At 44.8% G+C, this 11,462-nt stretch overlaps 1 protein-coding gene across 2 annotated transcripts in view; it reads left to right on the forward strand.

Annotated features, from left to right (window-relative positions):
• The window catches only part of LOC110522748 (plexin-B2), a 245,207-nt gene that overhangs the window by 194,239 nt on the left and 39,506 nt on the right, over nucleotides 1-11,462 (forward strand). For both annotated transcript variants that reach the window (XM_036968737.2, XM_036968738.2), the window contains exons 3-8: nucleotides 4,329-5,476; nucleotides 5,736-5,924; nucleotides 6,670-6,795; nucleotides 7,116-7,216; nucleotides 10,312-10,438; nucleotides 10,782-10,938. In XM_036968737.2, the coding sequence (XP_036824632.2) occupies nucleotides 4,331-5,476; nucleotides 5,736-5,924; nucleotides 6,670-6,795; nucleotides 7,116-7,216; nucleotides 10,312-10,438; nucleotides 10,782-10,938 (1,846 nt within the window). In that variant the 5' untranslated portion in view covers nucleotides 4,329-4,330. The remainder of the gene's footprint in view (nucleotides 1-4,328; nucleotides 5,477-5,735; nucleotides 5,925-6,669; nucleotides 6,796-7,115; nucleotides 7,217-10,311; nucleotides 10,439-10,781; nucleotides 10,939-11,462) is intronic.

The raw sequence follows: 11,462 nt of genomic DNA on the forward strand, positions 1-11,462 counted from the left end.
CAAGGGCCATGTATGTTGGATGTGTTGTTGAACCAAAGGTCATGTGTGTTAGATGTGTTGTTGAACCAAAGGCCATGTGTGTTGGATGTGTTGTTGAACCAAAGGCCATGTGTGTTGGATGTGTTGTTGAACCAAAGGCCATGTATGTTGGATGTGTTGTTGAACCAAAGGTCATGTGTGTTAGATGTGTTGTTGAACCAAAGGCCATGTGTGTTGGATGTGTTGTTGAACCAAAGGCCATGTGTGTTGGATGTGTTGTTGAACCAAAGGCCATGTATGTTGGATGTGTTGTTTAACCAAAGGCCATGTGTGTTGGATGTGTTGTTGAACCAAAGGCCATGTGTGTTGGATGTGTTGTTGAACCAAAGGTCATGTATGTGGGATGTGTTGTTTAACCAAAGGCCATGTATGTTGGATGTGTTGTTGAACCAAAGCCCATGTATATTGGATGTGTTGTTGAACCAAAGGTCATGTGTGTTGGATGTGTTGTTGAACCAAAGGCCATGTATGTTGGATGTGTTGTTGAACCAAAGGCCATGTGTGTTGGATGTGTTGTTGAACCAAAGGCCATGTATGTTGGATGTTTTTTTGAACCAAAGGCCATGTATGTGGGATGTGTTGTTGAACCAAAGGCCATGTGTGTTGGATGTGTTGTTGAACCAAATGCCATGTATGTTGGATGTGTTGTTGAACCAAATGCCATGTGTGTTGGATGTGTTGTTGAACCAAAGGACATGTATGTTGGATGTGTTGTTGAACCAAAGGCCATGTATGTTGGATGTGTTGTTGAACCAAAGGCCATGTGTGTTGGATGTGTTGTTGAACCAAAGGCCATGTATGTTGGATGTGTTGTTGAACCAAAGGCCATGTATGTTGGATGTGTTGTTGATCAATGGCAGCAACTTCATGTTGCTAATAAAGCTTTTACTGCGGCAGTTCTGTCACTTACTATTTTTTCTACTGTACATTGTACAGATGACTCATTGACTTTTAGATAGTATGTTGCCAAAAATGCACACATTTGACACTCAAACAAAAAATGTAGAGTGGTTTACAGTAAAAGGAAACTGAATTATAAAAAACGATGGATTTCATATTGTCTAATGTCTGCAGGTAGAACTGAAACATGAAAAGTAATACAGTTTTTGTAATGCCATCAACTGTTAGTATTTTGAAAGTTGTTGTGCTATGATTGACTATACGTTACTCTTGGATAGAAAACATGTGCTAGTGTTTTGACAGAATGATTAGATATTGAGTCGGGTTTGCCGTGTTTTGATAGTTAATGTATATAGAGAAAGTTTATTTGCATTATTGAAATGAAGAGTTTTTCTATTTGGCTAATTGTGTGTTGCTATGGCTATGTTAAGAGTTTAGAATAAGTATCTTAAGTATAGGTAAACGCTTGTTAGCAATTGTAAAAAAAACTGTAACCACGGGTAGGGGGGAATCAGCAGCGAGGGAGGAGGATGCCGTTTGCCTCCTGCTGTTTGCAAGTGGGTGGCTGTTTTTGTGTATTAAAGGACGCTGTGTGATCTTATTCCCCCACTAAACAAAGTAACCGGCTTACTGAACATATTGTATTTCCTCTTGCTAAAAGGAGAAGAGAAAGAACATGATGAATGTTTGCCAAGATCTGTCGACAGACTGCCATTGTTCAGTTTCAAAGTACGGCTTTGAGATTCAATCAAATCTAACAATAAAGCATCTTTGTTAAACTTGGTTACCCACATGAAAACAATTCTATAGTATAACATGGTAAAAATACTATAAAATCAAATGTTATTTGTCACATAGTTGCGTTGAACGTTGAGCTGTAGTCAATGAACAGCATTCTCACGTAGGTGTTATTTTTGTCCAAGTGGAATAGGCCAGTGTGGAGTGCAATAGAGATTGCGTCATCTGTAGATCTGTTTATGTGGTATGTGAATTGGAGTGGGTCCAGGGTGTCTGGGATGCTGGTGTTGACGTTAGCCATGACCAGCCTTTCAAAGCATTTTGTGGCTACAGATATAAGTGCTTCGGGGCGATAGTCATTTAGACAGGTTACCTTGGCGTCTTTGGGCACAGGGACTATGGTTCTCTGCTTTATACATGAAGGTATTACAGACTGGGTCAGGGAGAGGTTGAAAATGTCAGGGAAGACACTTGCCAGCTGGTCAGAGCATGCTCTGAGTACACTTCCTGGTAATCCGTCTGGCCCTGCGTCCGTGTGAATGTTAACCTGTTTAAAGGTCTTTCTCATATTGGCTACGGAGAGAGTGATCACAGTTTGTGCTCTCACGCATGGTTCAGTGTTGCTTGCCTCGAAGCGAGCATAGAAGGCATTTGGCATCTGGGTTAGTGTCCCACCTCTACAAAGTGGCAGCTCTAGCTTTTAGCTCAGTGCGGATGTTGCCTGTAATCCATGGCTTCTGGTTGGGATATATACGCACGGTCACTGTGTGGACGACGAAGTCGTCGATGTACTTTTTAATGAAGCTGGTGACTGATGTGGTAAACTCCTCAATGCCATCAGATGAATTGTGGGACAGATTCCAGTCTGTGCTAGCAAGACAGTTCTGAATCTTAGCATTGCTTCATTGGACCACATCCGAATTGAGCATGTCACTGGTACCTCCTGTTTGACTTTTTGCTTGTAGGCAGGAATCCGGAGGAAAGAGTTAATGTCAGATTTGCCAAATGGGAGGGTGAGAAAGAGCTTTGTATGTGTTTATTTGTGTGTATTAAAGGTAATCTAGAGTTTATTTTTTGCACAGGTGACATGCTGGTAGAAATAAGGTAAAACAGTTTTTTTAAGACAGGCTCTGGCTGAGCATTTTGTTGTAGGTTAATGTCCCTATATATGTCGTTGAGTGTAGTCTTAGTGCCAGCATCGTGTTTGTGGTGGTAAATAAACAGCTTCGAAAAATATAGATGAAAACTGTCTTGGTAAATAGTATGGTCTGCAGCTCATCATGAGGTATTTTAACTCAGGTGAGCAGAACCTCGAGACCACCTTAATATTAGAGATCACGCACAAGCTGTTGTTAACAAAGATACACACGCCCAAACCCTTGAGTTTACGAGACAATTCCGTTCTATCCTGCTGATGCATAGAAAAACCAGCTACATTTATATTAACAATGTCGTTGTTCCGCCACGACTCTGTGAAGCATAGGATATTACAGTTTTTCAGGCCTCGTTGATAGAATAGGCATGAACCTAGCTTGTCTAGTTTGTTCTCCAGTGATTGTACATTTGCCAGTAGAACAGAGGGTAGAGGTGGTTTATGTACTCGTCGTCGTAGTTTCATCAGGCTGCCCCCACGTCGGCCTGTATATCGTAGTTTCATCAGGCTGCCCCCACGTCGTCCTGTATATCGTAGTTTCACCAGGCTGCCCCCACGTCGTCCTGTATATCGTAGTTTCATCAGGCTGCCCCCACGTCGTCCTGTATATCGTAGTTTTATCAGGCTGCCCCCACGTCGTCCTGTATATCGTAGTTTCATCAGGCTGCCCCCACGTCGTCCTGTATATCGTAGTTTCATCAGGCTGCCCCCACGTCGTCCTGTATATCGTAGTTTCATCAGGCTGCCCCCACGTCGTCCTGTATATCGTAGTTTCATCAGGCTGCCCCCACGTCGTCCTGTATATCGTAGTTTCATCAGGCTGCCCCCACGTCGTCCTGTATATCGTAGTTTCATCAGGCTGCCCCCACGTCGTCCTGTATATCGTAGTTTCATCAGGCTGCCCCCACATCGTCCTGTATATCGTAGTTTCATCAGGCTGCCCCCACGTCGTCCTGTATATCGTAGTTTCATCAGGCTGCCCCCACTTCGGCCTGTAAATCGTAGTTTCATCAGGCTGCCCCCACGTCGTCCTGTATATCGTAGTTTCATCAGGCTGCCCCCACGTTGTCCTGTATATCGTAGTTTCATCAGGGTGCCTCGCCGTCTTTTCCTCTTCCGAGTGTCGGGATTAGAGCCTGGTCCCGGGCGAGCAGTATGTCTGAGTCATTGAAGTAGTATTCTTCATCCAAATCAAGGTTAGTGATCGCTGTACTGTGATGTCCAGAAGCTCTTTTTGATAACCGGAAACTTTGGCGAAAACATTATGTTAAAAAAAACAACCTCTCAGCGATTCACTGTGTTTTTGGAGACTTTACTGTAGTATTCACTGTAGTGTTTTTGTGTCACGATGAAACACCTCTACATAGAGAAAAGGGGAATGTCCACTCACTGTTGTGCTGCTCCCATGTGATGTCTTAGGTGACACCATCACAACATTTCAAGCAATATAGTGTGCATCACCCCTAATCCTCTCCTCTGTCTCTCCTCTCTTCTCAAGAGATGACAAGCTGGGTCCAGGCCGCTCTTCTTCTCCTCTGTCTCCTCCTGTTATGCCCGTCTGCAGCCGGGAACCAGCTGCAGGAGGAGGCGCTCCTGGACTTCTCCTCCATAACGCCCATCAACAACGTGGTTCAGGACCCCCGCAGCGGGCGCGTCTACCTGGGTGCCGTCAACACCATCTACCAGCTGGATGAGGCGCTGCGTGAAGAGGCCCGCACCGTGACTGGCCCCAAGGAGGATGCCCGCACCTGCACCCCGCCTGTCTCCACTCCGTACTGCCAGGACACCAAGCCCAGCCCTAATGTCAACAAGCTGCTGCTGGTGCACCCATCCAACGGCTCACTGATCGTCTGTGGGTCCCGCTACCGGGGTATCTGTTCCCTCCTCAACCTGAGCAACGTGGAGCAGCAACTGTACTACAGTGACTCTAAGGGGGAGAGGACTTATGTGGCTAGCATAGAGGACGGTGTAGCCGTGGTGGCCGTCATGTCTACATACATTAATAAAGACGGCAACACCTTTAATGTGTTTCTGGTGGGAAAGGGCTACGGCAGCCTGGACAGCTCCAAACTCATCAGCACGCGCATCCTCCAGGACTACCGCGACTGGGTGGTATTCGAGAGCATCATCGAGGCGTCCACCGTGCAGGCAACACCCTTCGTGCCCAAGTACCTGCATGACTTCCGCCACGCCTTCAAGGAGGAGGGCTTTGTCTACTTCCTGTTCTCCAGGACCATGGGAAGCACCGATAACAAGAACTTCACCTTTGTGTCTCGATTGTGTGAGGACGACCCTCACTACTACTCTTACACAGAGCTGCAGCTCAACTGTGGCCCGGGGAACAGGTACAACAAGGTGCAGGCAGCCTATGTGGCATCCCCAGGTAAAGAGCTGGCCCGGGGGATGACAGAGTCGGGTCAGTATGGTAAGGTCCTCGCCTGGCACAAGGTGCTGTTCATGGTGGCCAGCCCGGATGACGACGGCGCCGATTCGGCCCTGTGCATGTACCCTCTAAACACCATCAATGAGAGGCTGGTGGACATAATCAGTGCCTGCTACAGCGACTCGGGCAAGATCGCAGGCATCCCAGCTGTGGACATCCCCTACTCCTACAAGACAGACGAGTTCTGCACCTCCCATATCGACGTAAGTAGCTTAGCCTTTATCATCCACTTCAAAGGACAGAGACAGAAGAAACAGAGTCAGTGATTTTAAAATAATTTCCCTTTTAATCAATAATGCAAATATATGACACCTTTGGTTTTCAGGCCCTTTGTTTCCAGTTTTTTTATTTATTTTTGTCTGAAGGGATCCTGCTGGCTATATCTCTCCTCTCCTTGAAAAGATAGATTGATTTAAGGGATATAGTAGTTCTCTTATCTCTTAAATCTCTCTCCCTCTGCAGAAAGACACTCTGAACAACTATAAGTGTGGGGCGGACTTCCTTCCCTCTCCACTGGCCAGTAAGCCAGAGTTTGCCCAGCAGGCGAAGGCGGTCATCATCAGGAGGGGCCTGCTGACCGCTGTGGCCATCGCTGTGGAGAATGACCACACTATCGCCTTCCTGGGGAACAGCCTGGGAGAGGTGTACAAGGTAAGGAGAGGGTGGAATGGAATGTGTGGGAGTGGGTGGTTTTTGGAGGTGTGCAATGTAATGTCTAGGGAAAGTGTACAAGGTAAGGGGCTAGGGGCAGTGTACAAGTTAAGGGGCTAGGGGAAGAGTAGACGGTAAGGGGAAGTGTACAAGGTAAGGGGCTAGGGGCAGTGTACAAGTTAAGGGGCTAGGGGAAGAGTAGACGGTAAGGGGAAGTGTACAAGGTAAGGGGCTAGGGGCAGTGTACAAGTTAAGGGGCTAGGGGAAGAGTAGACGGTAAGGGGAAGTGTACAAGGTAAGGGGCTAGGAGAGGATGCAATGATAGAGAGAGTTGTTGGTAGACAGATTATTTTGTTATCTGTGTTGTGCTCCATTGCAGGAGCCTAGCGTGTGTTGAGAAGGAGCCTAGCATATGTTGAGAAGGAGCCTAGCGTGTGTTGAGAAGGAGTCTAGCGTGTGTTGAGAAGGAGCCTAGCATGTGTTGAGAAGGAGCCTAGCGTGTGTTGAGAAGGAGCCTAGCATGTGTTGAGAAGGAGCCTAGCGTGTGTTGAGAAGGAGCCTAGTGTGTGTTGAGAAGGAGCCTAGCGTGTGTTGAGAAGGAGCCTAGCATGTGTTGAGAAGGAGCCTAGCGTGTGTTGAGAAGGAGCCTACCATGTGTTGAGAAGGAGCCTAGCATGTGTTGAGAAGGAGCCTAGTGTGTGTTTAGTGTTCTGTGTTGAGTTGTTTGTCTGGTTCTGCCTGGCAGGTTCATCTGACTGCCAACCCAGAGGTGTACAGTCAAGTGCCAGGGGACACCACAGGGAAACGCGTCAACAAAAAACTCTTCTTTGACACTAGCCACAGCCACCTGTATATCACCACTGAGAAAAAGGTACAGTCCTCCATTAGCGTTCTGTACAGACCTCCAGACAGTACTTCTGTTTGTCAGTCATTGTTGTTATTGCTGTGGAGAGAGAAAGGGAAAGACCCTGTGTGTTAACTACAGCAAGAGGAAGTAATTTTGATACTGTTTGTGTTGTTGACTGCATGCTACTATAGATCATCAAGATTGTTAAGTGAATTTCAACGCTACAGACATTTCAGTGTTCCGATAAACCTCCAGTCCTGACATGTTTGTATCTCTAAGGTCCCACTGTAATGCTGTTTGTGTGGACTGTTTGTGTGGACTGTGTCTGTGCATTACTACTGTAGATCACCAAGGTGCCAGTGCAGACGTGCCATCTGAAAACAGACTGCCAGTCCTGTGTGTCGCCATGGGACCCCTACTGTGGCTGGTGTGTTCTGGAGGGCAGGTAAGAAAATACTTTATACAAACTCCCAATCATTTTATGGAGGGAACCAGATAAGCGTATATCTCAGAGCCATGTCCCTCTAAACAGAGCTAGATAGATCATGATATCCTGTCGGTCTGTATCACCGCCTGGTACGGAAATTGCACCGTCCGCAAATGCAGGGCTCTCCAGAGGGTGGTGCGGTCAGCCCAACGCATTACTGAGTGCACACTGCCTGCCCTCCAGGGCATCTACAGCACCTGGTGTCACAGGAAGGACGTTAAGATCATCAAAGACCTCAGCCACCCGAGCCACGGCCGGTTCACCCTGCTACCATCTAGAAGGTGGAGACAGTACAGGTGCTTCAAAGCTGGAACCGAGAGACTGATAAACAGCTTCTATTTCCAGGCCATCAGCCTGTTAAACAGTCACCACTAGTGGCCTCCACTCAGTACCCTTCCCGTAACCTTAGTCACGGTTCCTGTCGGCTACCACCCGGTATTCTACCCTGCACCTTAGAGACTGCTGCCCTATTTACATAGAGTCATGTCTTTACTATGGATTAAATGATATATGACATGCTATTTTATCAAATCAATTCTCTGTAATTAATATTACCTGATTAAACTAATCATGTAAATGTAATTAACTAGATGTCGGGGCACCACGGAATAATGTTTATAGCGCTGTTGTCTTCCGAATAGACTCTTAAAGATCTGGTGGTCTTTTATATCAATAGCAGTCAATTATTAATCGTCACCTTATTCAGCCTCATCTGAACGTCGTAAAATTCTTGGTAAACCCTGGTTAACAAGCTGAATCAGCAGTATACATTTTTTTTAAAAATTATTTTACTAAATACCTAAATAATCACACAGAATTACATATACACAGGATGGATCATACATTGATTATTAATTATGTCATAAAAGAAAACGTCCCTAGTGGACGAAACTGATATGATGACTGGTTACACAAAGAAAGGGGGTTGGGTTTCAATGAAAGAGCGGGAAGACTAAGAACAAAAGGATTGGGTCTCTATCGGACCCTGAGAAGCGTGTGTGGTAGAACGAAAATGTTGTAGTATCCTGTCGTTCTGAAGAGATTGTCCTTTCCTAGGCCACGCACGTTTACAGCTGCTGCTGATAACTCAACATCTAGGATGTATCACTTCTTTAGTGAATAAGAGTTCAAAGTTCATACCAAGTTGCCGTACACAGCTCATGCTATATTCTGTCTGGTGTAGTTAAAATTCTTCCTTCCAGCGTGGCGATCGTCACCTCCACGTTGAAATTAGCCCTTTTAAACGTATGGACACTAGTCCTCCCGTCGTCGGGAACATAAGTTAATTTCGTTAGGTTGTAGTTGATATTAGCCCTTTTAAAGGTATGGACATCAGTCCTCACGTCATCGGGAACACAAGGTTGACTTTCGTCAACGGGCTTTTGTAGTGTGGGAGAGACGGTGTGCTTCATAGTTCTCAACCATAGTTCTCACTTTCCAACATACAATTTATGTCATCCTATCATGAGTAATAATAAAGTACCAATGGACAATTTCAACTTCTTGTATTTACTGACATATTGTTCCGTTCCCAACCTTTTAATGTTACCATACTCTCTCTATGTTAACAAAGGGCTTTCCAAGAGACCATTTTGTAGAGTATGTAGTGGACATTTCCTGTATTTACCAAATCATGAGAGCAAACCACACACAAGTCAGAGTTATCATAAAGTCCATCTTTAATTATATGAGCTCCATCACAACCCTGTGACTCTCAGATCAATTCAGTGTCAATAAATGAATTCTCTGAGAGTGCTTACAAAACAGTTCTTAGTATCATTTATAGCCAAGACACACCCATCTCAACTCACATGACGAATAACAGATCTTAGGAACATTACAAAGGAAGACTTTACTTGAGAGAGGAGTATCCCATAGCCAGACAGCATTAGCTATAAATTATCGTTCAGTTTGCTCTCCTAAAACGAGGTTCTACTTCTCGTTCTTGGTACAACATAGTACCAAGACATTAGGATATATATCAATTGTCATTTTAGACACTCCCATTCTGGACAGGCTCACAGAGACACAGTGACTGGCACACAGACATTGTGGAGCCAAGAGATAATTGGTTCCCCCTCAATCAATCCATTCACATGGTTTAAAAGATATGTTTACATATGAAGACAAGCTTGACCTCTCCCCTCTCTGCGGCCCAAGTAACTGAACCCTGACAGAGAACAGATAACTGCAACCGGCCAACAGTATTATCCAAAAATAGACATTCTAATGACATATCTCACATAAGCATGCAATAATAATAATAAAACATATTATTTATAAATGTTACCTAAATAATTCTGATTCCGCCACAACAAGTGGAGAGAGAAAAGGGGGAAAGGTTATATGGGGGTCATAAACCTCACCAACAGGGCAACAGGATGACAATAGAGTCATTGAACACTGGTCACTTTAATAATGTTTACATACTGTTTTACTCACTTCATATGTATATACTGTATTCTAGTCAAGGTTCATCCTATATAACTATTGCTGGACACATCTTTCATATCCTGTCCAGATTGTCTACACACACCCTTATATACATGTATATATATACTGTATATTTATATTCCAGACTCGTTCTGATATTTCTTAATTTCTTTCTTTAAATGTATGGGGATTTGTGTGTACTGTTTTGTATTGTTAGGTATACTGCACTGTTGGAGCTAGAAACTTAAGCATTTCGCTGCACCTGCGATAACATCTGCTAAATATGTGTACATGACCAATAACATTTGATCTGATTTGATTGATCTGCTCTGTTTCAACAACCTGGGCCCTTCATAGTGTTTCTGCTTTACTTCTTCATTTCTGTGGCACTGAGAGAGCAGAGTATTTTTGTTAGAGCCATATAAGGAGAGCTGCGCTGTGCTATTGACTGTTATTTCTACAATACTGTTCAGTACGTTAACCGATAAAACTCAAATGTGAGGTATTTTAATGACAGGAAATGACTGTTATTAAGAGGTCACTATGAGACAGGAATGAATGTGTAACAAGCGGACAAAATGGACAGAGAGCAGTGGCTGATGGGTGTTGGTGTTCTCCAGGTGTACCAGGAGGTCTGATTGCCGGCGAGCGGAGGAGAAGAACGGCTGGTTGTGGAGCCCCAAGCAGCAGTGTGTGAAGATCGTGTCCTTCAACCCACCCAACCTCAGCTGCAAAAAGACCCAGCAGGTAGTGTACTGCACGGGTTCTGGCAACGGCAGTAATCTCCCTCCTTGATAAGAAATAATAAGAATCAGTGACCCTCTGCTCTGAGACAATATGCACTCTATTGATCCTGCTCAGAAAACTGAAAACTGGCTTATTAAAACTGCGGAATGTGCTAGCGCTCAAAGCACCTCTGACTCTGCTCTCCTCCCCTATCTCTTTGTCTCTCTCTCATTCATTATCTCTCTCTTTTTCTATTTTTCTTGCTTCCTGACTCTCTCATTCTCTCTCTCTTTCTCTCTCTTTTCTCTCCTCCCTCTCTCGATGCCTCTCCATCTCTCTCTCTCTCTCTCTCTCTCTCTCTTAGGTGGAGATCAACGTGCCCTCCCTCCCCTCCTTCGGGCAGGCAGACCGTCTGTGCTGTGTGTTCCCCTCCTATATGAGTGACGCCACTATGTCCTCTGGCCAGGTCACTTGTGCCCTGCCCAACCCTGTCTCCTTACCATCCACACCTGAACACCAGGGTAGGTCATCACCCTCAGTCTCCACTGGCACTGCAGTAGGGCCAGGAGATGTTCCTGACTACATGACCTGAACAAGAGAAACTCTGAGCCCTAATTATAGGCTGTAGCTTCTTAAAGCCCAGAGTTGTTCCTGGTCAGGACATGTGGTCAAGAAATAACTCCTGGCCCTACTCTGTTGCTTTGTTTCATTGACCTTGAAGGCTGTTTTTGGTATACAGTGCCTTGCGAAAGTATTCGGCCCACTTGAACTTTGCGACCTTTTGCCACATTTCAGGCTTCAAACATAAAGATATAAAACTGTATTTTTTTGTGAAGAATCAACAACAAGTGGGACCCAATCATGAAGTGGAACGACATTTATTGGATATTTCAAACTTTTTTAACAAATCAAAAACTGAAAAATTGGGCGTGCAAAATTATTCAGCCTCTTTACTTTCAGTGCAGCAAACTCTCTCCAGAAGTTCAGTGAGGATCTCTGAATGATCCAATGTTGACCTAAATGACTAATGATGATAAATACAATC

Source organism: Oncorhynchus mykiss, chromosome 4, assembly GCF_057628025.1.
Source record: "Oncorhynchus mykiss isolate SJ-2025 chromosome 4, ASM5762802v1, whole genome shotgun sequence".
Lineage (NCBI taxonomy): Eukaryota > Metazoa > Chordata > Actinopteri > Salmoniformes > Salmonidae > Oncorhynchus > Oncorhynchus mykiss.